Source organism: Lagopus leucura, unplaced genomic scaffold (genome assembly GCF_019238085.1).
Source record: "Lagopus leucura isolate 7727_CA_CO unplaced genomic scaffold, USGS_WTPT01 Super-Scaffold_100024, whole genome shotgun sequence".
Classification (NCBI taxonomy): domain Eukaryota; kingdom Metazoa; phylum Chordata; class Aves; order Galliformes; family Phasianidae; genus Lagopus; species Lagopus leucura.
In genome coordinates this window covers 1,153,085-1,180,622 of record NW_024962276.1, presented here as the reverse complement: position 1 = coordinate 1,180,622, position 27,538 = coordinate 1,153,085, and the positions used below count along the sequence as shown (strand labels likewise).

General features: G+C 45.0%; 1 protein-coding gene across 1 annotated transcript in view; it reads left to right on the top strand.

Annotated features, from left to right (window-relative positions):
* GALNT17 (polypeptide N-acetylgalactosaminyltransferase 17) overlaps positions 1–27,538 on the top strand; it is a 181,923-nt gene that overhangs the window by 31,974 nt on the left and 122,411 nt on the right. The window contains 1 exon segment of the mRNA XM_042879916.1: positions 14,545–14,728. Within this exon segment, the coding sequence (XP_042735850.1) occupies positions 14,545–14,728 (184 nt within the window).

Sequence of the window (27,538 nt, the reverse complement as noted above, 5' to 3'; positions counted from 1 at the left end):
CCGTGGGATCTAAGATAGTCCAATTGCACGCGTTTCCCATTCGGAAGCACAGCCCTCAGACCAGGTCCTCATCCCCGCTGAGGCACAGACTGAGTGATAAATTTGTACTGATTAACATCTTCTTCCTGGAGCCTTGCAGTCACCCTGAATATATTGCGTTTATGGCTGTTGTCATTGGTTATTTGTACCTGGGTAGTGTTTAGGAAACTGTCATATATCAGGATCCCATTGAGTCAGGCTCGGTACGAATAATAAAACAACTCTGCAGACCTTACAGTTAATGACTTAACTAATTACTCTAATTAATCTGTGCAAAAATTGGAGAATTTGCCCTCAGACCTTTTGAAAAATTAGTAAACATATGTTGTCCTTTCTTCTGTATGTGTTCTCTATCCGTAGGTTTTTCTCTGCCCTTGGTTATATGGAAGCACAAGACTAGCCATGCCAGGAATGAGAGTGGCACAGAATTCCCATGTAGCCCTTATTTACTCCAAGTACCTTCTGATGTCTGTTCATCCCCTGAGCCGTGGAGGGTGGGCTGGTACTGAGCAGTGCTCAGGGGTTTTCTTTGGAGCAGCAGGGATCTGCATTGACTGCCAGAAGGGTGAGGATTGTTTGGTCTGCTTGTGGAGCCCGTTGGCTTTCGTCTCCGCTTTCAAAGGCTTGCTCCAGGAAGGACTGATTTGCTTGAGGCTAGTCTTGTTGAAATGGGCACCATGTTTCATAGAAGAATGTGTGTACTGGAAGTACGATGAAGTATTTGGACTAATGGACATGGTACTGTCCTTCTAAATGTATCCTCTCAGCAATCTGACCTTTTTTACAAAGATATATATGTATTTTTAGCTGGGTATTTTCTATAAGCTCGTACTGTGCCTTTCTTCCCAGTCTTGTAACTGTACTCATTTTGGAGCTTAAATCTTCCTCAGCACAAACACTCGACACAAATGAGAATTTGTCTGCATCTTCTTCACTCCCTTCTTGTGTGGATCATTAAGCATCTGTGTGCACATAGAAAAGCTTTGGTTTAATCTGCTGCATACCTGCGTGGGACAAAAATCAGTGCTGTACCTTCACGAGGCGATGACAGATACGGGCAAGTGACAGTGGTGATGTGTCAAAGGGATAACATTTCTTGTGTCTGAAATGAGGCTCCTTAAGTATGCAGCCCCAAATGGTGGTGACCCTCAAAAAATTGCTCACTGTTCTAGAGAAAAAGGAATTTGTCTTAAGGCTTTCAGCAGTGAGGTGAAGAAATCCCTTCAAGTCAGACTCCCACAGAGCCATTAGCACCTTGGGTTCAGCAGTTCAGGTACTTGTTTTAATCTGCAGAAGTGGGCACAGAGAGCAGTTGCCAGTATTGCAGTGTCTTTGGGTGCTGTCATGCAGGCTGCAAGCTGCATCCCCTTTTGCCCAGGAACTGTGACATTGGTTTGTGAGCCACAGAGTGTAGTTTAAGTCACGCAAATTAATAAGTTGCTCTGGAGTTCATGTGGTGCATAGCAAGGCAGCAGCAGCACATCACACTCATGGGCTCCCTCTGCATTCCGTCCAGGGAAAACTTTCACAGGGTTATGAAGCTGAACTTCGATTTCAGACTTAAAAGTCCTGCAGTCTTTGTTTCAAGCCCACATACGTACCTGAATTGCATACTGATGCCAAAGGAGCACCAACCTCTGAGTGTGTTTAGTTTGGCACTTCAGAGCCTGAATTTCTGATAGTAATATGTTTTGTCAATAATTTGAAAATGGGGTGAGAGAGTATCTGCAGGAATTAATGCAAAGCACTGAAATCATGCTCAGCATGGTTATTAAGGAGAAAAGGTTCTGGTCCCCAGGGCTGTTGGAGGACCTGGAACACGGAGGGGTGAGATGCCTGAGGTGAGGGTTTGGTCATGGTACAGTAGTAGAAGGAAAGGAAGGGCTGGGTGCCCAACTGGCAGAACTCCTGCCTGGCTTGAAACCAATTGACCACAGAGCCAGAAAGAAGTTCATGGGCTCAGAATCATCATGGCAGTGCTGGGTGGTTAAAGCAGAAGTGGAAGTGTGAAGTTCTGCCATGATGGAGAACTGGGTGTAGGAAAAGCAGCACTGTTGCTCAGAATAACTTACTCCTCTTCATCCCACTTTGAGAATATTTATTTTACAAAATTTAAGCCCAAAAGATGAGTTGGGAGAGCATCTTTCTGCTCCTTGCTTCCTGCTCAGCATTTCTTTGCATTGTAGATCCAAGTTCTTCTCAAATGTTGTCAAAAGGTGGCATTTCCATAATAAGTAAGCATGAAGAAATGAATGTAATGCTGTTGGCTTCTTTTTCTCTTGACCTGCATCTGGAGCAGGAGCTATGTTTTGCTCATAAATAAATAATTTCCCCAAAGAGAATTTGATCTCTGCAAACTCAGGATGTGTGGGAGGCTTTGTCATGGCAATGAGGAAGAAAAGGTATCTTTGGGAAAGAGTGGGGGAGAATTGATGCCCACCAGCCCTTGTGTGCATTGGCAGAACGGAGCCTGCCCTGCTGGACAAGTGTGTCCCTGCTGTGCGTCCTCAGCCCTTCTTTCAGCCCAGAGCTTCTGCTGTTCACTCTGCAGCAAACATGGGATTTGTAATCCTTAAGGACATTGTAAAGTGGTACCTTCCTTTCTTGAGAAGGGACAACATCTTTTTCATGGCATCTTCTCCACAGCACCCCTAGTACTTACTGAGCGGGGAAGGGACAGGGGGTGAGGGTTTGGTGCCTCAGTGTCTACTGCAGCAGTGTTTTCTTCTGGGAATCTGAATTCCTGGTAAACCTGACCTGGAAGGGGCAAGGAGCTGATAAATGAGGTTGCTGACCCTTGGTATTGTACAAGAGCCCTTTTATTCCCCTGAAGTCTTTTAATCTGCTTAAGGTGAGTAGGGCAGGCTTGGTGAGGCTGGTGTTAATTGCATTCCCCCCTAGAGGAAGAGCAAGAGGAAAGTATAACCCGCTGTTTGAGGAGTTGGAATATACATCCCAAATAGCTCAGGATGAGTTGGAGGATTAATTAATATCTTGTTTTTCTCCCTGTGTGTCTGAAAATATCAATGGTGAGGCTTTATTTATTTATTTGTTTGTTTATTTGCTACTTTAAGCATCAGAACAAAAAGAACAGCTGATTTCTACATGCTGTGTAGCACAAGTTTACTCATTAGCACAGTTTTTAGGGGTAAATTAGTCTGTGTTCATGGGAGCCTGGGTGGGGAGTCCATGGGCTGATGGTGGCTGCTTCTGAGTAGGTCTGAGCTGTAACTTGGCCCAATCATTGACCTCAGTGGGACAGAAATACGTCCCTGGTAGGATGACAGGGAAAGAAGGGCTGTATGCTGGAGGGCTGGGGAATGGCCAGAGGATTGAGGTGCAAATTGCATCTGTGTGGGAAGCCTTGGCACCATGGCAAACATAGGGCAGATCCTAACAGAGAAGAGGTTTGGCAAGGATAAGGATTCATGAGACCTCTCCTATTCCCCTTTCTGCACTAATCCTTTCTAGCTAAGTCACCTTGGACCGACTATTTTCTGTGTTTGACTGTCTGGAAAATGAGTGGGGTGTGCTTTCAGGTCTATTCTCTTGGAGTGCCAAGTGCAATGGGACTGAGAGGCTGTTGTACCACATACCCTGCTGTACGGTGTGTTCTACAGGGTGAACAAGGGCAGTCCTACTTCAGGTGGCTTAAAATCCGAGTCTCATCTTTAGCTCCCTCTCAGGAGTGCTTTGAGCATTAATTATGTTTTTAAAGCACTTAGTGCCTATCATCATCCTCTTTCTCTAGCAACACAAAGTTAAACAGTCACGGATCTGTGACCTCTTAGGAACAGTTGCCAAAGCTGCACCTGATGGCTCTGCCACCAGCATCCAACTCATAAATTTGCACTGACAGTAGAGAGCATGCTGAGGTTCTCCTTCCTGGAGACCTGTGTCTGGCATTTAAGCATATACTTGACTTACACACTCGAATGCTTTCACCAGATTCACTAACCTAATTTTGGAAACTACTTAAGCGAGGCTCTGCCTTCACCACTAGCAATACAGAGACAGGATAGAGCAATTCCAGCCTGCCATCTGAGGTTGTGCTTGTGTTCACTGTGATAACACACATTACATAAAACACCTTAGACCCATTAACAGTGGTATTTTGGAGGATGCAGATGTGTAAGAGAACAGAGGCATCGCAGTGGAGAATATTTCTCTCTGATGACCAAATTAATGTCTTTATTTCTGTCCTTAGATGTTGCGAGTCATAGTGTGTCACCCCTATGACCCATTAGCAAAGCACAAGCAGATGGGAAGAAATGTGAAGAGCAGAAGCACTCTCTGGGGTGTCCTGTGAGTCTGAGAGCACAGAATGCACACCAGTAAAGCAACAATAAATTGTTTCAGCTGCTGAGTGAGAACAGCGTCTGAGCACAGCCAGAGCAAGTATTATAAAAGAAATTAAGTGCACTAAGCAAAACCCTGTAAAATAGACTTTCTTGACCTTAAAAAGTAGCAAGTTCACAACTCAGCAAAAGGCAGTTGGTCGGAAAAAACGTATACAAAACTTAGGGAAGATGCTTGTGTTAACCCTGAGCATAATAATTGCATGGTGGAGTTAAGAAGCTTTTATTTATTCTGAGAAAGCCCGCTGTGGACAATATCTTCTTTAATAACCTCGCTCTTTACTGGTTTAGTGAACAGGTTTAGGGGTAGCCCAGGGAAGGATGGTACAGAGCAAATGGTTCCTGTGCAGAAACCTGGGAGCACACAGAAGAGGTGTCTGAAAAACACTGTACAGTGTTTGCGACTGTGCAGTGCCACGTGCCTTTCTGTCACTGATTCCCAGCTTTTTGGTAGAGCATTTCACTGTACTCTTGGGTTAGAAATACCACCTGTGCTTGCCTCGCTCCCTTCCCAAGTGAGAATTAGGGAGCAAAAAGGAAGATTTTACAGTCTTTCTGCTGCAGCAGTTTGGTGACTGATTCCATTTCTGTGCCCTGTCCTTCCATTGGCTCCCAGTGGCTCTGCATGTGTCATGGGGCTAACAAAGTGTGTCACCTATTGTATAACTAAAATGCCCCAGACAACACCAGCTAGCCTGCACTAGAGTTGGGTATCTCCCAGTTTCCTTCCTTGCTGCGTGGCCCTTAACAGGCTGATAACCATAGAGAAAGGAAGTGTTTTACAAGGAACACGAACATGCATTGGCAGAAATGACAGACCCTAACGGCTTGTTGTGGAGATGCATCAGCAAATATCAGATTCCTGATAATGAGAATGTAGAATATGATTTTTAACCTTTGAGTTCAAGTTAATGTTGGCTCGTGGTTTTGTGAGTTCCATTCTTTTCCTACTTCCGGATTTCTTTGAGGGCTGTGAGGGGTGAGCACAGACTGCAGTGCCCAAAGAAGTTGAATTTTACTCTGGAGCATAAAAGCAGGTGCTCTGAGCCCACCAAAAGGCTTGGCTGGCCCTGAGTTTCTGTCTGATGCGGGTAGGAGTGACTGCTGAGGATGAATAGCTGGCAGGATGGCCCTCACAAACCTCTGCATCAGCGCAAATGAGAGAGATGATGATCTGCTGCCAAGAGCAGAAGAGTTTGGGAACTTGAGCTGTTTTAACTATGAGAGAAGTTATAATGAGGAATGTCTCCTAATTTTCCTTTGTGCTTTCTGGTGCTTGAACTGGGTCTCAGAATAAATGAGACCTCCACGTGCTGCTGCTGCCAGCTTTTCTGAGCGCGTCCTGCATGTGCCTGGGGCTGCTGCTGTGCTGATTCCCACATGGTTCTAATGGGAAAGCAAGATGGTTTGTAGTTGCTTGAATTTCAGTCTGGCTTGTAAGAACAAAGTTGCTGAGAACTGCTTAATTACTCCCAAATGACCTCTTGGCTGACCAGTACAAAGATGCAAGCATTCATTCTACCCTTGACTTTTCTCATTCAGTCTCCCGTGTCCCCAGCTGTGTGATATTGTGCCAGGTCAGCTGGTTTGTGTGGGAATAGCTTGGGTGCCTCAGCAAAGTCCATCAGATGCAGAGCTGGCACTTCTGTGTTTGCAGAATCAATACCCCATTAGGAGCATGGGCCAGGGGCCTTGTCTCTCTTTTAAATGGTGATGCACCCTGAATTGATTTTGGAAGTTGTTGGAACAGTACCATGTTGTTAATATGAAGTCCTGTCATGTTTTACATTGTACTACATTGCTAAGCTATTAATATAGACTCTCCTTAAAATATTTCTTTCTTTTAGGTAGCTATACATTAACTCATTGCAAACGTGGTGCTGGACGAAGCTTTTAGTGTTGCTCTTTAACCTCACTGCTGCCATCAGCATGAAGAGAAGCCATGGTACCTCATCCCTGGACACAGATTCACTTCTCATGGAGAATCTGTAATAGGAGTTGCGTGCCTTGAGCCCACTTTTGTCTCTAGCTGAGTGTCCTCCTTACTTTCTTATTGCTACCTGTGTGCAGCGGTGTTTTCTGATGGCTCCTGCCAAGTTAAAATAGCAGTGAGAAGATTGCTTTAGAGTGTTTTAAACACTTGATGGAAATTCATTGCTGTGTGTTGGTGGGGAAGTGGTTGTGCCTGCATCCTGTAAGATTGAATGGCTGAAAGCAAGCCTTAGGCAGAGCTTAATAAAGTGAGCTCTCTGGAACTCTTGAACATCTTGAACATGGATGCAGTGTGCCTGGAGTCAGCTGTCTCTCTAAATGATCTCAATGATGTTTTCGACCCTGATTTTCCTTTTGCTTAAACCCTTTTGATCTACTACTACTTGGTGGGTTGTTGTTGTTTTTTTTTCCCTCTTCTCAAGTAAAAGCATATATTTCCAGAATACAGTGGTACCGTGTGTTAGTCAGAGATATAAATCTGTATTCGTGTCATAATGTGAAGGGAGACTGCTGCAACACATTCTTTTCTTTGCCTCTCTGCAAACGCACTTCATCCATCCCCCTCCACAGATCTGAGTCTGTTATCTGGAACTGCAAGTAAGATGCTGGTGCTACATATGTCATTCCTCTACATGGCAACTGCTTCAAATACATCAATACCTCGCCTGCTAAAAGTGCATCCTTTTCACAGCACGCGTGTCTTGTCCCTGCTGATGTAATGATGTGGCTTATTATGGCGTATTTAATTGCAGAGAGCGTGATGAGCTGCCTGCCTGTCACAGGCAGTGCATGTCCCTTTTCCTCCAGTTGATGTGGGGATGCAAACCCCAGTGCTGAGCACCACGTGCAGTGGGGCACAAGGAGGAGGTGGGAGATGTGCTGGAAAGCCACATCCATTGGAAATCCCCATGTTCAGCAGTCATCAGTTTGAGATGAACCTTTACTGACCAGGTCTGATTGGCGCCTTGGTTTGAACATCTCATCTGAAAGGCACAGCTGCTGGGGTGGTGATGTTAGTGCTGGGAAGAGCATTGCTCTCATTAAACTGCCAGGAGCTCCTCACACACGTCCTGGCTTTTCCTTGGGATATTAATCACTTTCACTCTTGTCTTTTGTATCCAAATTAGACGTTTATGCATGAGCCTCCTGCCTATTTTCCCTGCTAACACGCAGAGAGCTTTTCTTAGCCTGATCTCCTTGGTCTCCTGATTCAAAACCAGTTCTGTTGCTAAATCCTGCGTGTTTTTTTTTTTCTTTCCTGACAAGTAACATAAAAATGTTCAGCAGAATCATAGGTGCTAATAATATCTCTGGGTTTTCAGAGAGCATACATCTGTGTCTAAGCTCTTCTACTAGTCCCAGGTTTTAGAGTTAACTCTATCAATCCTTTGAACCAAACGGCCTCAGCTGGTTGAAAGATTCCTGTTATTTTGTGCCCGAGGTGAATCACGATCAGGAAATTCATTTTCAGGCACAACTTTGTAGTGCAATGGCTGGAACAGGGCAAGGCTGGCTTTGAAATTCTCCCGAGGACCGTATTCTCTCTGCAACAGGTGCCAGTGTTCCCTCTGGCTCTGAAGGTAATTGCTCTGTGTTTCCATTTCCATATAGATAAGAAAACTTCAATTACCCATGTGTGTATGTGTATACATATAAATGCTTGTAAATGTATATTTATATTAAACATTTCAAACCAGTCTCTAAACTCTTTGCAGTTTGAGAGCACGATCTTCATCCATCATTTTCAGAGAGTACAGAGTGGGAAGGAACCTTGGAAGTTGCCCTGCTGCTCCCTGTGTGAGTTCAGCTGGTGCTTACATCCTTCTGGATACAGATGTTGATATAGCCTGTCCTTAAGTGCATTTACTTAGGAGCTGTGGCCATCCTGGGCAGCCTGTTTTGGTGCTTGCCTACCTGGGCTGCTGGAAAACTTGTGATTCTCATGCCCATTCATCATAGTGATTTCAGTGAGCTCTGTCTGATCAGCTGGATGAGCACATTTTACTAAGAATTATTCAGTTTTTCACCTACACCAGAGTTTCCTTAGAGATCAGACACGCTGGATTGCAGGTAAGCTGCACTGTATTTTCAGTTCACCTGTGCCTGACTGGAATCCCTGCTTACCAAGCATGGGCCCATCAGGATCCATCAGCTGCTTTCTCAGGCTGCCTTCTGTCATTTAGTGTGAAGCCAAAGGTTTGAAGTCTTCTTGCAGCCGCCCTCTGCTAGTTGTGGTGTTGAAGTTTCTCTCTCCAGCAAACCAACATGTCATCTGCATGGTTCAGGTGTGCTAATTGGAGAAGTACCGTCCAAATGGAAGCAGATAGCAGCAGTCCTTTGTGAGGGGGATTGGTGCAAAGACTGTTCAGTTTTGATGCTAAGGACATGCTGGTTTCTGGTGAGCGATCAGCTGTGGGTAAAACATTCCTGTCATCTACACTGAATGAAATGACGTGGGGTTCAGGTGGACTCCACTGGCCCTGCTGAATACTATTTTAAGTTCGTTTGTAAAATGTGTGGGGTTTATTTTTTATTTTTCCTCCAAAGAAAGTGATCTCGTGTCTTGCAGTGCTTCTACTGCTGCGTTGGGTGCCTTTTGTGAGAGCTGAAGGATGCTCTGGGGAAGGAGAGAGTGCAAAGGGAGGCTGATGGAGCCGGATGGGTTTTGTACTGCCTGGGCAGCTTCCATTGCCCTTGTAGCACAGAAAGCTGTATGCTGAGCGGATGTGACCTGCAGTCAGAGGAAGGGGCATTATTTAATGTAATAAACAAGTCTGAGCAAAGCCTGGGTAAAAACATAGTGGAAAAACTGCTGCAGGGAGAAAAGATAAAATGTGTTTGTAGGTCTCCGGCTCCACCAAAGCTGCAAAGGAAAATTGGTGCCTGTTAGTCTGCCAATTACCCTTATCTTTAATGAGCCTTCCTTTTAATAGGCTGTATTTGCAGCGTTCAGCAAGACAACACTCAAAACTACAGCAGTTTTCCATAATTTCCAGCGTTACCTATGACATTCACCCTCTGGTATCTATTCTAGTTTCTTGTACAATACCCCTGAAAGTCTATATCCACTGCATCATTTCTTTCCATCTTGTCTGGGAGGTCAGAGGGAAGCAGTATCAGCAGTGTAACATGCAGCACATATCAGGCCATCTTCTCTGTCGTTCTTTTCCTGAGTTGGGGATTTCTGTTTAGCCCACAGACCCCTGGCAGGAGTGAGGCTGTGGTGGTACCTGTGATGATTCCTGCAAGAGCCATCCGGGCCACTCCATGCAGCGCAGCTCGGATGAGCGGTGCTCTTCAGACATGGCCTTTGGTGTTCTCTTTCTGCATCCTTTATTTTCAGTTTGAGGGCTGTCTCTTGTATTTATCACTCCTTGAGAAGGAAGGGCTTTGTTATTGTGTGGTTACAGATATGTGCCTTGAAGTCCAGACTGCATGCTCTATAACTCACGTATCAGGATGGCATAAATAAATGCTGAAGGATGCAACTTAAAATTCTTGCCCATTCTTTGCCTTTTCAGAAATCTTTCCTATGTTATTTCTTCTCATTCTTCCCCTTCTCCACCTTCAGTTTTCAGGCTCAGGACCTCTGTTTGTCAGTTTCAGCTGCCCTTCTCTATTCCCCAGCCTTAACAAAGGACATTTCCCTTGCTGTAAGTTTGTATGGGGAGGGTTAACGTTTTCTTTCATCTAGGCTGACACATAGCAAAATGCTTTTCCAACAGGCCTGCTGCCTGGGGAGCCTGTTTGGCTGGGCACTTTATAAATGAAGGCCGTGTATCACACTGTATTGCATTTTACCAAAGGTTTTCTCTATCCCAGAAAGCTCCTGTCTCCCAGTGAAATATACTACTGGTTTAAGAAGGGAATAATATATTTACTGTAACTGTCTAGGAATGCTTTGGCTCTGGAGATGAAATTTTTATATTGTTTTGAAAAAAAAACACAAACCAACAACTCTTTGTCAGTCCTCAGGGAATGCAGTGTGGTGGTTCCAACAGGAGGGGCTCCAATATTAGCAGGCGAAAGTGGTGTCTTTCCTTCCTGCTATTCCTGCAGCATGAGAGCAGTACATGCCTCTTGTTTCAAAGCTTGGATGTTTCAGGAGGCTTTGAGGAAAAACATCTTTTCATTTTTAAGCTAGTTGTTGGGTGAATGAAGCTCAGAACTGCTCAGAGCTCTGATCTGTGTTGGGCATTTAAACCAGATGCAGCCCATTTCTGTCTCATGGACTTGTAAATTCACTAGAGAGACTCCCAAGGATCAGCCCTTCTGTGGGGGATTAATGCTGTTTATCACTATAGATAGGCTGAAACAGGCATCAGGAAAGATGTTTTGCCAGCATTTCAGCACTCCTGCTTTGGTGCTTGCCCAGAATGATAACAGATCAGTTTCTGACTGTTCTTATATCTTAGCCCTATTCTTCGAGGAAATAAGCTGGTGCAGTTATTTGCTCTTCTTTGCTCTTTGTGTCTCTGTGCTGTGGCACTGCAGGCCAATTTCAAGCAGCTTTGGCAGAGGGCTGGAGGTTCTCAAAGTGCAAAGACACTGCAAGCATATTGCTGCTAGCAGGCCATAGCAGACGGCTGCTGAAAACCAGCCCTGGGCAGCTGTGTGTTGGGAGCAGCTGGCTTCAGAGGTGATTTTGCCTCTCTGCTTCTGCACCACCACAGGCACTTAATTGTTCAGTGCAGCATTTGAACACGGTACTGGAGACTGCTGATTCTTTGAGGACCAAATGGCGTTTCCATGCTGACTGTGATGGGCAAACAGAAAATGAAAGAAGATGCGCATGCTGCCTGCAGGAACCTGTGCTTTGTGGCTTCGTGTTCCCAGACAGTTTGCTTGGTTCTGCTGGCTGGAGCCTGCAGGCGTCAGTGGGGAATCCCTGGCTGTGCTGAGGACGATGTCTGAAGTTTTGTCAAAGCTGTTTAAGGCTTCTGGAGTTGTGTCCTCCTTTGTGCAGCCCTGAAATTGAATGAGTACAAGCAAATGAGTGAATGCATTGGCCGACTGAGGGTTGCGTTAAGCATTCTTTTTTACTTCTGCCTCTCCTGAGACATCCTTTCAGCTAGCTGGAAGCCAGCTCTGTTTGGACATGAGTTATCTTTCCTGTCAGACATCAGCTGAATTGTGCATGCACGTGCCACAAAGCAAAGTGATGCTCCAGCTGCACCAATGAACCCTTCTGGCAGCCTCGACTGGAGGGTGCCATGTTTAACCATGAACGCCTGCATCTCCCACTTGCATGGCAGCTGGGAACTGTGACTGTCCCTGTGGGTGATTTTGCTATTGTGGCATTGGAAGAGAGACCAGCAGCAGTTTATCTGCAGGAACGAACTTTGGGGAAGGTAATGAGTGAGTCGAGATTAAATGGATGCTGGTGTGTGTATGCATCTAGTTGTCACGACTGCAGTCTTGGAAAAAGGCAGTTAATGGCATTATGAGCTTGTCAGTCAGAGCTGCTACATGTGAAGTCATGTCCTGGCGTTTCTCTGGTGCCTCTGCAGTCGGCAGAGAGGCATCATTTTGCCAGACCTGGAAGTCACTGGGGAGCTGCTGCCTTGTGACAGATGGGTCTGGAACAGCTCTTCCTGCTTCTTGCCTGTATTTTGGGAGAGGTGAAGCATGCACCATCTCCTTTTATATCTTTCTAATGGAGTAAAAGCACAGATGAGCAAGTAAGGAGGTTATCCTTGTGCTCTCCTGTAGTTTTCTGCACTGTGCCCAGCCTGCAAATCCCCTGCAGATGAATTCATTGGTGAAGATGTCCTTGCTCCAGGCATCTCCTGCTGCAGGTAACACCAGCTCAGGTCTCTGGTCTGAGTGGTTCAGGACAAGCTGGGACAGCTGGCTCCCTTGGCTGTTGGTGAAAGCTACGTTCTTCCTGTCTGTTTTCAGGTATTTCACCTAGATAATCAGGAGCACAGTTGCATCGTGCAAGGCAGAGATGAGCATGCCTGGAAGCTGATTCAGATCTTCTGGTGTTTCAGTTAATCTTGGAGGAAGGAGTCTCTCCCTGTTGCTTTCAAGTAGGGAGCTCCATCTATGGAGCCTCTGCCAGCCTCTCCTGCTCTGAAAGCCTCTGCTTCTGTGCAGCCCTTCTTACAGGCACGTAGATTCAGAGCACCATGAGCAAAAGCACCAGGGAAGTGAGAAGTCTACTGAAATGAGCGAAGAAAAGCAAAATCAAGCTTGAAAAGGAAACTGTAGATTCTGAAAAGCACAGTTGGAAGGGTGTCATAGCGCTGTGTGAAATCGTTCTGACCAAGAAACAGAATTGCTGTGCAATAGGACAGTTTCTTCCAGCTGGTTTTTTGGAAGAAGCATTTCATGGGGGGAGATGAAGAAGGGGGAATTTTATAAACTGAATTCTCTTCTAATGTATCTGTTAGCGATAAAGCTCTCAGCTGATAACAGAGGAGGATGTTTTGTCTTTTTGGACAGGAGGCAGGACATGATCTAGGAGACACTGAGGAAATGTATGCATTGTCAGGTGTGCCATTCCTGAGCAAAAAATACCGAGTTTTGAGAAAACAAATGGGCATTTCCAGAGCATTGTGTTTTTGTGAGAATGTTTTTAAAAAATACCAAGTTTGTGCTTTTGTCTGTCTCTCATGGCTCTCTACAACTCTCTGAAGGCAGCTTGCAGCAAGGTGTGGATCGACCTCTGCTCCCAGGTCACAGTGATAGGATGAGAGGTGACGGCCTCGTGTTGTGCTGGGGACATTCAGGTTGGATATTGGGAAAAACTTCTCCAACAGAGCAGTCAGGCACTGCCACAGCGATGGGGTCAGCGCCCCTGGAGGTGTTTAGAGCTGTGGAGCTGTGGCACTGATGGACGTGGGCAGTGGGCATGGTGGGGTAGGTTGGCAGTCAGACTTGGTGATCATAGAGAGCCTTAATGATTCTGTGATCTGTCTGGCAGCAAAGGCATTTCATGATGGCAGCATGGATACCTAATCCATCCCCATGTCACAGCCAGCTTCTCCTTGCAGATGATTTGTTATTACAGTCTTCAGACGCAATCTAATCAAACCCAGTGAGGTCTGAGGCTCCATCAGCTCTCAGAAGCTCTGGGCTGTTTGGAGGTACCTTGTCAGAACGAATAATAACAACAGTTTACATCCAAGTATTTCAAACTGTGGTTTACATTCAGAGGTGATTTTCTTACTGCCTCACAATACTGCTTTTTAAGGAAGTGTTAAAATATGTATCTTGTAGGTGAGGAGGCAGTGTTTTGTGCAGGCTGGGAGATGGACCATGCTCTTGGATCATGGTGCCTTGGGAATAGCCTAAAGGTTGTTGTCCCTTAATAAATATCAGTGGTGAAGTCTGTTCTGCTCACAGAATCAAGACTCCGCCATTACAACAAAAACAAATGTGTTCTGGTATCTTAATTTAAAAAAAGAAAAAGAAAAAAATAACAAAATCGTCCATCAGATTTTTTGTTTTCTGACAATGACGAGTGCAAGTCTCTGCTAATGAAAAATATTAAAATCCCAGGTGTCCTTTGTAATAAATAATAACATGAGTACAAACTTGGCTTCGCAATCGCCACCAAATCATCAGTCTAGCTCTTTTTGTGCAGCTCATTTTGAACTTTGCCCATTTCCTTCAGCTATGCAGATATAAATAAATAATTCAGCTTGATAAAGGTCTGGGTATGCTATACCATAAAAGATAAGAAAGCTTTGAGGGGAAATTGTTTTTAAATCCATAACATTTGTATGCTGTTCACTGTTCATCCTGAGCGAAAACTGATTCAGCTGGCAGTTAACCAACCCAATTTTATTCTTATTCTGTGTTCCACCTGTCCTTCTCCTGGGGACATCTAACCTCATGTGTAATTACCTCTCTTAGAGGGGAAGGGGGCCCGAATAACCTTCCTAACAGCTAAATAAATGCATGGATTCCTGGTACAGGTTATCAGTTGGATGCTGGTGGTAGGGCTGTCAGGAGCAGCACGCTCGAACCGGTGAAGAATATCAGAATTTGACTCATTTTCCCTCCTATGTTGGGTCAAAGGACTAGAATTGGGAATGTTCTCAGAAAAGCAAAATAAAACACCTTGTCAGATTGCTTTTGTTCCTGTTCTGACTTGGAAGTAGCAGTGGTGAATTTAGCAGTGACCGATGGCTCTCTTTCTCTCAAGGTCTGTCCAAGTCACTCGGTCTCATCGAAGGCTATGGTGGACGTGGCAAAGGGGGACTTCCAGCCACCCTGTCCCCCGAGGAGGAGGAGAAAGCAAAGGGACCCCATGAGAAATATGGCTACAACTCCTACCTCAGTGAGAAAATTTCACTGGACCGTTCCATACCAGATTATCGTCCAACCAAGTAAGTACTGCTGGCTTCGTGCCGCTCTGAGAGCCTGGGCCGATGGTTGCTTTCATGTTCTGGTGGGATCCTGTTTGCTCTTCCCTGCTTATCGTTCTCAGCGCAGTGCTCAGCGATGAGCAGCAGATGCAGTCGGCGCAGCCTCCACGCCTCTCCCAGCATAGTCCTCCTGGGACACTGGTGGAAATCTCCTCTTGAGCTTTAACTGCCCCTAAAGGATTGATGGGAAGGAGGGAGCTGAAGCTCTTAAACCCTTTTGCACCTCGGTGGCAGAAGGACTTCAAAAACTGAGCAGAAAGAGCAGCAGATGTCTCCTGAGCAGCGATACCTCTGTCCAGACACAGTGGAATTGGGCTCGGTGGATGCACTGACAATACCTTCTCTATATTATTTCACTAGATAGACCTTTTAAGGTGATGGTGATGATGAACGTTACCTACTAAGCACCATCTCACTTTAAATGAGATACCAGATCATTGTTAAGAGTGTGAGAAAAGCTGCAGTGAAAGTTATCTGTATGAAAGTTAATTTTAGATATGGCTAGCAGCATGCTCCTCAAAATAGGAAAGTGACAAATTTTCTAGGCCTGGAGTGACAGCTCCGATTGAAAAAACTAAAATAAATAGCTAAGAGAGATTTAGATTCTGAAAGATACATGTCCAAATGCCTGTGTCATTAGGGTGGTGACAGAGCTATTGCTTGGCATCTGCAAACCATTGAAAATCATGCAGCAAGGGGATGCAGCTACATGTCTCCAGCGTACTGGCAAATTGTTAACGATGTGAGAGCATGGAGAGCTTTTGTTCCTTCACTTCTCGGCATGCTGCATGAATTTCAAGCAGCCACTCATGGTTTCCGAGGCTGTCGACCACTGACAACAGAAATACTTGGATGAGTTTTCAAAGGCATGGAGGCCCAGCCTCCAATCTGCTGCTATGGTCTGTCTGGACAAAATAAATTGCAGGTAGAAATTCACCTTTGGCTATATGATATGCAAATCTCACTACAATGACAAATCCTTTAAAGTGAGACCTTCTCTAGCAGTTACCTGAGTCTGAATTTCTTATTTCATTTCTCATCCAGAACTCTGACTTCTAGCAGAGCCAGCATTACTTTGTGAGAATTAATTTGAGAATTAATGTTTTTTTTTTCAGATCTTCGAGGGAAGAAAAGGATTAATTCTGACATTTTTAGGTTTGCATTGTATTTTCCTCGGTCTCACCATCAGTCATTTCATGGGAGGGCGGTGGAGAGGACAGAGCAGACACAGCAATTTATTAACATACGCATCATTTTGGAGCTGGGATAATGCTTTGGAGGAGAGAATTTGTGGGTTGCGCAGCTTAGTGGATTTTTTTCTATGCAGGAACTTCAGGGCGGTGGGTTTTTTGGGTGTGTGTATTTTTTATTAGATCAGTTTTCTTGGTATCTTAAGAGAAAGCTTGATGTGGTGATGAAATAAGCTTCATTTTGCTGCAGGATTTGAAAAGTTTCAGCTTTTCCTGCTTCTGACTTCAAGATCCATTCGCTATTTTGTGCATGCAATTTTATGGCTGATTTTATGAAGGGTTTAATGCAAACCATTTAAGTCAAGTATCCTGGTCTCTGATTAAAATAGATTCAAGGCAAAGGAAATTAGCCTAAATGGTTTTGAAATTGCAGCATTAGTAGGAAAAATTGTTGAAAACACTCCAGCTGATAAGCATTACAAAGCATGTATTACTTTTAAATATAATAGTGAGGCCTGTTTGTTTCAGCTAAAGGCTGCTCAATGTCCAGAATGCTGATGGCCCTGAGCTGCTCATGTAGTGGCTCTCACATCCTTTCCTTTTAACTTTCTGCTTTTTAAAACCTGTCCTGCTCCTCACCACCTGAGCAGCGCAGGGCTTTATGCTGAATGGATTCCAAAAAAGGCGCTGTGCGTTCAGAGGGAATCTGGAAGTGTTCCACTTTGCCCAGGAAAGCTTTTCTTTCGGCTGAAATACACCAAGTCTCCACCCCTGGAGGTGCTCAAGGAAAGGGTGGACATGGTGTTGGTTGCACCGTGTGATCTTGGAGGTCTTTCCAACCTTAGTAAGTCTATAATTCTATGACCTCATTTCAAGTCTAGCTATTGAACAGTGGGGTTATGAGATAGGCATAAGCAACACATTTCTAGCTAGCTTGATTAGGTTTTTGGACCCTAAGATGAGATTTCTTTGTGTCCTGGGAGTACATAAGGTCTGGAAATACCTTCATCTGTGATTTCCTGCAAAAATTGGGAAGGATTCTGCTGGTCTGTGAGTTTTGTTGTTGATATAGCATATGTTTATTGTATTTTGCATCCGACCTGGTGCTCAGTGAAGTAGTTAGCAACACTGCCCACAGCACTGGGGTTGGACCTGGGTGGTCTTTGAGGTCCCTTCCAACCCAAGCCATCCTAGGACTCTGATTTTCTGCCTGCCTATAAAGGGGGAGAGAGGACATTGAGATGTCTGTTATTTTCTTTATTGAAAGTGAATATTTTATTTATGTGGACCCTATGGGCTGCTAGCATTCCCCACTTCGATGCTAGCTTTTACACACCTCTGTTTTAATTGGTTGATGTATGATTTAATGGGAGCCCCTCCTACATGTAACGAGAGAGTAAAAATTGCTGCATTAAATCAGCCTGGCTGTCCATCTTATCCAGTATTTAATCTCTTATAGTGGAATTACCAGATGCTTCTGGTTGAAGAAATCATATTAAGGAGAACTATGAAATAATCTGCCCATCTGCTATGTTGTCTTCTCTATTCTCTTTTCTATCCTATCCAGTATAAACGTGGAGTTCTCATTATCTCTTTAAAAGTCTATTCCTTTCTGGAATCCTGCTAAGCTTTTATTCAGTGGTATTTTATGGCATTATGGGATTAAGGAGTAGATTTAAGAAAAATAATACCCACAATTGTGAGGACTATTGAATCATTGGGTGAAGATGACATACTCCTGCTGCTGCAAATCTCCGAGCAGCTGTTCTCATGCAGGCAAACTTCAATTCAACCCCGATGTTAAAGTGAAGGGGAAAAACCGTAAGCGAAAAGTAATTTCCACGAGCTTAGTCTGCTGAGGTTTTGAGGGCTTTCTAACAAGGAAACCCCATCCTTTCCCACTGCCTGCATTTCAGTTCTCACACATGGCTCATGCAAAGCACAAGTGCATGGGGAACGTGATCTGCTGCTGATTTTTATCACAGCATGGCAGAAAGGTTTGCATTTGTTAGCTGGTCCACACAGCCTTAGAGCAGTGCCTTGGGTAGAGCTAGACCATCGCCTGGAAGCAATTGCTGAAGATCAAACAGTTACGTATCAGTAACTTGATTTTAATGGCATGTTTGGGAGTTGAGTCAGAGTCATTACACTCAGGTGTCTCACATGGCTGAATCACACCTGTATTTCTAGGGAGCATGGGATCCTTGGGCTTGTTAGCATCACCTGGCTTTATTATCAGAGCCTGCTGTGTTGTTCCTGATTGAAACTCTTTGGGCTATAGTGGAAAGGACGGAGGGTTTTAGAGGAGACTTTGGGTTGTTTGCTGGAAACTTACAGGAGCCAAATCAATTTTTGATTTGATTTTTACCCTTTTGTGACTCAGTTTGTATATACTGGGTGCAAGAATGTGTTTTGGGGTAGAGAAAGCGTGCTGTAGAAGGAGGCATTGCTCCTCTTGGGGTATCTGGAGAGCACTTTGCCCTTTGCTGTGGGGCAGATCCATGTGTTTCCTGTGGATCTCAGCCTCCATTCATGTTGCAGGGTGTTACAGGACTGAAAAATGGTGTGTATATATACATATATATTTGTTTATACTCAAAATGGAATGCACCTTTGGAAAGTCATGATGGGGGACATGACTTGGTTACATCAGGACTGTCCAGGAGCGTGAGCTATAGGAGACCTGTAATTGAGCTTCTTGCCTATGAGACCTCATCTGCCTTTGGATATTTCATGATTAGGAGGAGGAAGTGGAGGAGGAGGATGATGAGGAGACTGCCCTGTACTCCACACATCTAGCATCCACTTTATCTTAGCATCTCATTTCCTCTTCAAACTAGAAGGCATGCAAGCTCATTCAAGCTGTTCTTGAAACACAGTGTTTGGGTTTTTTTCCCCTCCAAGCATATTTTTCTTGTGGCTGAGATCTGCAAACATTACTGTAGCAAGTGAGAGCTCCTTATTGGTGGTTTCCTCGAGTATTTTAGTAGCTGGCAGTTGCACATTTGTGATATTATGCCAGTTCTTTAGTCACGTCCTGCCCCAGGGTGTTAAACCAGGCTCAATGAAATGAATCTGTGGAGAAGGACAGCGCTTAAAAGGCTAAAACAAACTGCATTTCATGGTAATATTTGCTGGGAAATAGACTCACGACTCTTGCTTTGTAGTCTTTGCTGTTTACTGCAGACAGAAGAGGTTAAAAGAGCTCTTTCTCCATTGTGTCCAGAGTTTTAGCTTTTGCAAAGGCTTTCTCTTCTTAAACTGTTGTAATCCTATGTACAAACAATAGGAAGGAGAAGAGAAACAGGGTGTAGTAATTTTCTTCTTCAAAGAACTGAAGGAAAAGCTAGCAAGGAGCCAAGGCTGAGTAAGAGGATGCCCCATCCCTGCAGACACCCAAGGTTGGGCTGGAGGGGCTCTGAGCACTGATGGAGCTGTGGGTGTCCCTATGCACTGCAGGGAGTGGGACCTGATGGTCTTTAAAGGTCCCTTCCAACTCAAACAGTTCTGTGATTCTGAGAAGGAGGAAAATTATGGCAGTGTTTCAAGTAGGAAGTCGTGCTTGAAGAGAACACGGGAATGAATCTCTAGAAAGAAAGTGCTAGAGTATTTCCTCTCTCCTAGTAGATACTTGTGATCTGAACCAGCAGTGTGTGAAAAATCCTGTCCATGTTTTTTTGTGGCTTCAGCGTGGACAAAGCAGTAATTTCCAGTACTTGGAAAGATGCCACTGGAAAATCTCTGCGGAGAGAAAGCAAAGAAATCAAGCAGCGAGTGTCGGTGCCGGGAGTGGTGTGAGGAAAGCGTGTCTCAGGGAAGGGCTTACCAAAGCTGGATCGTTTTGCTGTTCAGAGGTGGTTTGATAAGTATTTTCTATGCAAGCATGCTGTCTTTCCAGATCTCTCCTACCTCTTTGTAATTTCAGGCATTTTAATTCTGCTGGGCTGCACGTGTTCCTTGTGTTCTCCAAAGGAACGTGGAGGTTGTGCCAAACCCATCCCGCCCCAAATCTGAGGTTTGGGGTACAAAGATGAATTCAGCTGCAGAGCTGAAGCCCCATGCACTGGATGCCTGGGATGTGATGTCTGCATCCATGCTGCAGCTCCTGCTGCCTTCTGCCAGATTTGCACAGGGGAAGAACTCTGCACCTGTCTGCTTTATCACTGCACTGCTTTGCCAGCGCGATACAAACCACTCTGCTACTGAATAAATACTGGTGTGGATCTGTATTCTTCAGTGCATCTCTGTGCATATGTATGCAGAGATGATTATTGGACTTCCAATAACTCTTCTCCTTGAAAGCTGGGCAAGTGAAGTCCCTACAGAGACAGTTTCCTCACTGCTGCTTGCTTGATGCAGTATCCTTTGCCTGACAGCTCTGTGTGGAGTCAGAAGTGACAAAAAGCTGCAGTGCTTACAAGTCCTAGCAGCTCCGTTTAACCCAGTCAGTAAGAAAATGCTTCTGGGAGGGTGGCTCTGGGGATTGTTAAGTGGCTGTTGTGGGATTCTGTTGGCGCTGTTACTCTGCCTTATGTGATCTTGAAATGCTGTGGCTGTGGATTTATATACACAGTACCTTAATTTTTTCTCGTAGTAGGTTCCACTAATTGTCAAATTTCCCTTGCTGACTACAGAATTGTTCCCTGTTCTGAGTTGGGAACATGATGCTTCAGGGAAGACTTTTATCTATGAAGTGTGCTGTAGAACACTTACTAATGCAAACATAAGTGTTAAATGTGTGCTTTGGTGGAAGACAGCTTTAGTGTAATTTAACAACTAGCTTTGTGCTTGTCTGAACCCCTGCACTGAAAAATACCTGTTACAAATACCTCTGACTACGCTGTGCTTACGAAAAGACATGAACCAAACGAAGCTTTGGATATGCTGCTTCTAAAGTGCTTTCCAAAGGAAAATAAGCCTGCTAGTCTGTGCTGCTGACCCATCTGCCTGCCTTGCAGAGAGCAGTTCTGTTGCTTTGGGACCTGCTGAATAAGTTGCAAACTCACAGCCAAGCCAGGGAGAGGTGTGGGTCCAGCACTGCTGTCTGCCTGTATAGAGCCTGAAACCATTTATTTGGTTTTCCAGCATCCAAAGCAGCACAGCAAAGCCGACAGGGATGGGCAGAAGGACGCAGAGCGGGTGATCTGTCCTGCAGTCAGCAATGTGTCTTGAAGGACAGTCAACACAAAGCATGAATCCATTGAAATAATTCTAAAACTCATTACTTTTCTTCCTCCCTACTGTCCCCAGCTTGGGGCCATTCAAGAAATCCTAGTCTGAGGGTCTCCCAGCGTTCTGTTCCTTCATGAATGTGAAATAGCTTGTGTGCGTGGGGAGAGACGGGTAAGTGGATGTGACACTGAGAATGGCTCTGGCTTTTATGTCCCTTAGACCTGTCTGAACCTAATGACTTTATTACAAGAGCCTGTCACAAAAATAAATCCTGCTCTGCACGTTCTGTTTTTACAGTTTAGGAGATCATTTCTTGTTACAACTTGCTGAGTAAGTGATGTGCACTTAGAAATGCCTGTGTATACCTAAATCCTGAAATCGTAGTGCATGTTTTTGGTGCTTTAATTGTAAAAACGTAAGGCACAACGTTTCTGAGAAGTGGTTACTGGAAATGAGGTGAGAGTTAGGGAAACTACAAAACAGAAAGAGATTTCATGGGAAAAACTTGATGAGTTTTAGAGGTTTAATGATGAGCAAGTCAATTTATGAGAGCCTTATGTTCTGAATCTATAAACATAAAACTTTATCAGATAGTGCTAGACCTCAAGATTCTCAGGTAATAGAAAATAGTTCACTTTTCCATCTACTTCACGGGGCAGATAGAATTTATTTAATATCAATAATCCCTTTTGCCAGAAGATGTGTGACTGAATCAGCAAAATACCAACTGAAATAAGCAGTCAGTGAATGGGGCGTGATTAGGAAGTGGCATTATGAATAGAGGGCTGAACTCGTGCTTTCTTCTAAGCCTGTTTATAATCTTTACAAAAAGCAAATGAAGATCAATTCGTTTCCTGGACAAGCTTTATTTTTGTGAGGAGAACATGAACAAAGCTGGTTGGCAATCAGTCCCTGCAGTTCCTGGGCTTATTTGCCATCGATACAGAAGGACGTGCAAGTTTTTGCTTTTCTACTGAGATTTAAAGCCAGAACCCTTTGTGGATATGTAAGTAAAAGCTGAGAAGCAGTAAATTTGTCTGGATTAAGGAAACTTGAGCAAGCCTGAATCTGCCTGGGCACAACAGCGTGTGAGGAGGCAGCAGCAGATTGTGGAGTGATTTATAACGTATTGTGTTTCAGTCACGGTGCTTCGCAGCCCGATCGTGAGTAAATCATTCAATCCAATCAGTGCTGCATCCATACACCAGAATTTACCTCCCAAGTTTTCAGCTGCACCAACACGAAGCGCATAGCAGTTCTCTGTGGCGAGACCAGGATGATGTCTGTGAGCTGGTGTGGGAGGGAGAAATGTGAATGCTGGATTGTATTAATTAATGTGTTACGTTTGTGCAAGCGGGAGGAGATTCGGTTGTGTGTTTGGTCTGTGTGAAGCAGGTGAAAGTCACATAGAATCACAGAATGGCCTGGGTTGGAAGGGACCTCAAGGATCACGAATCTCCATTCCCCCTGCCACAGGCAGGGCCACCAACCTCCCCATTGAATACCAGACCAGGGTAGTGAAAATGGTGCCAGTTCAGAAAACCGTTCAAAAGATTGGATCAGCCATAAAGAAAAAGGAAGTTGTCTCTAAAAATCAGCTGCTGCTTTTTAAATTCATCATTTTATGCTGCCTGTTAGATGGAGCAATGGCATTGTTCCAGGTAGCACTGTGTTAGCCACTTTGCTTATTCACTACCCTATGTATATACAGGGGACAGCAAGAGCATGAGTTCCATGAGATCTGTTCTGGTAAGAAGCTCCTAAGGTAAGGCAGTACAGCAAGGATTTCATGCTACGTTTGGCTGTATCCCAACATGCGTAAGCAGGGCTGAGCAGCTGGTGGTGGGCTGCTTGTAGGTGCGATTGTCACCATGGGGTCACGGCCCTGAGCGGCTCGGGGAGGGTTTGCTTCCTGGAATGTGTCCATCTGGTGCAAGTTCAGCCAAGGTCTGTCTGGGATCAAAGGAGAGGAGAGGTATTGCTCCCGAAAATAGCTGCATCAGCCTGTGAGCAAGGCAGCCACGTGCTTCTAGGAGAGCAGAGTGGCATGAGTTGTCCTTTGGCAGTGCCACTGTTTCTGCACTGACCTCAACGGGAGCTCAACTTCATCTTATGCTGAATGCTCTGTTAATTAGCCGCATCCAGCATCGTGTCTACATGATCAGCTACGCAGGTAGGTGACACCTCTAAAAGAGTGTCAAAGCATACACTGCTAATTTACTGCTTTACATTACTTCCTTTCACACAGTGATCTCTGAGCACTTACGAGCTCATAACATGGAGGATTTGGTTGCCCCTTTCCTGTTCCTCTGCTCGTGATGTTGACTGGCCCAGTGCCCATATGTCCCGAGTTGGAGCTTGGATCTGTTCATCTCCTGGTGGGAGGAGGCTGTACAATGCCAATTTCACAGCCTCTTCCTTTGATCCGTGCATATTTTGGCAATATTCAGCCCAGTTCAGAGGGGACCATTTATATAACAGACTGACTGGAAAATGAAAAAGCTCGTAGATGTTCTTTATGTTTGTTGGGCTTTGCCCAGGATTGCAGGTAGGTCACCAGGTTGGCATTGGCATCACTGCACGACCTGTGGGCTTTGTTCCTGAGTGCCACTGACCTTCTGTGGCCTTGGGTTGGCTGCCTGATTTCTGCAGTTCCTCATTTAAGGGGTTGATAACAGGAGCTTTGAATGGCATCAAGTGGTGCTTAAATCATCGATGCTTTAATTAAGAGGAGAGCAGCCTCCTCCTTCTGAAGTCTCTTGACAGACCAGGAGTCCCCGCTTGTGCTGTGGGCTTCCACAGTGTCCAGATGTGGACAAGGGAGGCACATTTACCTCCCTGCAACGTGGCCACATGGGACAATGGCACCAGGCTGTGCCCAGCCCTGCATTGTCACAGTGTGATTTGTCCTTATGGGACAGATAAGGAGCAGGTGAAGAGCCCAGGGCTCTACACAGGGAGCAGAGACAGCAGATGTCGTTAATTGAGCTATCCTGGAAAGTATGGGTCTGGTGATAGACACCCAAAGGCCAGCTGTAGGATTACAAACCAAGCACGTGTTTTGTGGGCTCTTGAGGCCCTTCTGCACAGAAAGAGCCTGGGTGTCCCCCCCTGTATAATGGGTTGAAATGTCTTACAAGGTCACTGCTCTGACACTGCAGTCTTGGAACCAATGAGTCCAAGCTTCCTAGGCATCGAGAGATCTATTGATTCCTTTATTTGCAGGATGATGCTCGCTCCAGCTTGGTTTTATAAGAGCTTGACCGAACTGTAATCCGTGTGATAGTTAATTTTGGGGAGAATTCAACTTCATGTGCAGAAATTCTAAACAAGTTGACTTGGTTGCACCTTTGCTTTATTGTTACAACTCCATATGTCACTGTGGGAGAGGCATTTAAAAGCATGTGAGCTTGTTAAGTTGAACTCTCTGCTGCCGAGACACATTTTGCAGGAGAAGCTACAAAATCCTGTAAAAGCTGTGCCAACATATTTGAACACTTTCATGAGGCTTACTGTTTTTAAGGGCCGTAAGTAACAAGAATCATTTATTCTACTAATCAAAAGAATATTTACCTATTTAAATATTCAAACCCTCAAGCCTGTACGAGAATGAAATGTCAGTGAGGGATAAGCTTATGAGAAGCACGTTAGCTGGATTTATTTTGTGTGATGGCCAGCAAGGAAATGATTAATAACTAACTTCAAGAACCAGAATTGGGAGCTACTGGGTGCTCAGAATTAAAAGCAAAAAAATAAAGGAGAAGAAAAAATCCAGCCACTGTGGTGAGGACAGGAGGAAATCTGTGAAAAAGCAGTCTTTGAGGTCTTTTATGAAGAAGTGTGGTCTCTATAATCAAAGCCACTAAAGTCCTTGTCTGCTTTGTTTTACTCTTTAGGCACCAGCATGAATTTTTTATACTTAATTCTGTCTGTCCAGTTTGTGTCTTATGGCTGGATCACACATATGAGATGGGGAGGATCATATCATAGAATCCTAGAATGGCCTGGGTTGAAAAGGACCACAATGACCATCTTGTTTCAACCCCCTGCTATGTGCAGGTTGCCAACCAGCAGCCCAGGCTGCCCAGAGCCACATCCAGCCTGGCCTTGAATGCCTGCAGGGATGGGGCATCCACAGCCTCCTTGGGCAGCCTGTTCCAGTGTGATCCAGTCGGTCCCCATCAGTAGATGTAGGGGTAACTTCAGAAGGAGCTGTGGGCAGAACTGTAGGGCACTGTGCAGGCATGGCTGCTTGTCCTTCTTCGTGGTAGTTTCTGATGTTGGAATCCCAAAAAGGATGTGTGTGTTCTGTCACCTCTGCACCGTGCAGAGCAGTGCATTGAGCAGACCTGAAGGGCATTTCTTCAAAGATGAGTAATGGCGTGGAGTCAGAGCTAATGATGATGTAGCCATTAGACAGAGACAGTGCTCATCCATCAGTCTGAATGCCTGGAAGGCTGGCACGGAGGGCTTCTGCTGCTGAGCCCCTCTGCCTTGTGGCAGCCGAAGCAGCAAGTCCATCAGTACTGGCTTGTGGCTGTCTGTGCCTCCTAACTTCAGAGGATAACAGAGCTCTTTGTGCTCCCAAAACTTACCTTGTGTGATGCTCGCCCTGTGACAGCCATTAGTCAGACCAATTAAACTGTTCCAGTGGCTGCAAGAAAGCAGCCCACCGTTATTTTGTTGACCTTTTCTTCTGTGTGTGTTTTTCATACTCGACATCCATCCAAAGCAGAGCCAGTCCTGCTTGGTAATGCAGTGTCTGTCCTTTGTATGGGAAATCTTACCTGCTTCCTGCTGGGGGAAGGACACAGAGCAATGAGGAGGCTGGGGAGGGCTGAACAGCAAGGGGAAAGTAAGAAATAACCTTATTTTAAAGTGATAAAAAGGTTATGCAGCATACTTCTGGGTTCCTGGTCTGCTAGTAATTCATTTCTGGGCAATTGCATGCATTATTCTGCATCACCTTTCCATCTGTCAAGTAGTGACCGTTCCTGCTGTTGTGGAAATGGGAAACAAAGTTTGCACTGCACTTAAATCTCTGAATAGGATGTGCTGCTCCTCGTGTCAACAGTTACCTTGCACTGATGTTGAAGATGAGTAAGTACTGATGCTGTCTGGAGTTGTCTGAGGGGATGAGGCTTTGAACTCGTGCCTGTGCCTGCTCACTGCCCTGCCACACAGCACATGGGCTCAGGAGCTGTTTCCCTCTGCAGGCTGCAGTGGTAGTACTTGAGCTGGATCCACAGCAGCTGGCATGCTTTTGATGCCTTAATGCACTTGCGTCTGTTTTATCTGGAAAACTTGCCTTGCTCATGGCTTGCACCAAGGACGTGGTGCCACCAGATCACTGTGTGCTCATTGGATGTGTTTGGGTTGGATCAGGGTCCTTGACTGCTGCTCATTTGGGTCAGGCTGGAATCAAGGGTAGGCAAGTGCTGGTAGCAATGGTAATGGGAGGACAGCTGGACTAGATAATCTTGCAGGTTGTTTCCAACCTTGTGATTCTATGATTCTGTGACCCCATGCACTGCCTCTGGCTTTCGTCCAGTGTTTCCTGTCCTTCAGTGGCTGGCCAGCTGTGTGCTTAAGAACTAAACATGCAACTTAAGGGAAGCTGCAGTTGTCTCTTAGCAGGCTTTGATTTGGCTGGCACCAGGTCCTGCCCAGCTCCCTGCGCGGCTTCTCTCGTGCTGCAGGGCATATCTGAGGGCTTCCTTTTGCAGGAAGATTTGGTTTTCCATTGACATTTTTAAACACTTTGTTTGCCTTCCCTTGTTGATGTAGCAGCATCCCAGGCAGCAGGGCACAGAGCTGGATGCAGAGCTGGAAGTGACCTTTGGAGAATGGGTTGTGCTGATGGGGCTTTAATAGCACTGTCTGGGTTCTGTGCCTGCAGTAGCAGATACTTTTCCTTCAGTTTCCTTCAGTGGCATTTCTCTCCCATTTCTTTACCACCTGACACTCCTCCCAGCTCATTTGTCTCTGGGTTTTCACCAAAATCTCTGCATTGTTTTTTTTTTTTTGTTTTTTTTTTTTTTTTTTTTTTTTTTTGCATCCTCATCACATGGTTGGAGTGATGGCTCCAGACTGATAATCCATGGTGAATGGAGAATGGAAATATTCTCTAGAAATAAATCATTAGGAAATTCAGGTTCTGGATGGATTGTTTTCAGACAGCCTGTTGAATTCTGTTTGTTTTTTCTTTACTAGATCCAGGTATTTCCCTTAAAACATGGAACCTATTTGAAACCCATGGCACATCCCATCCGGAGCAGACTTCTCAAATTTATGGAGTTCTGCCTTCTCGCTAGGAGTGAGAACAGCTATACTTTCTGCTTAATGGTTTTTGATCTTCACGTAAAATTTGGGTAGGCATATTTATATATGGATTTGGGAGGAAGGACTT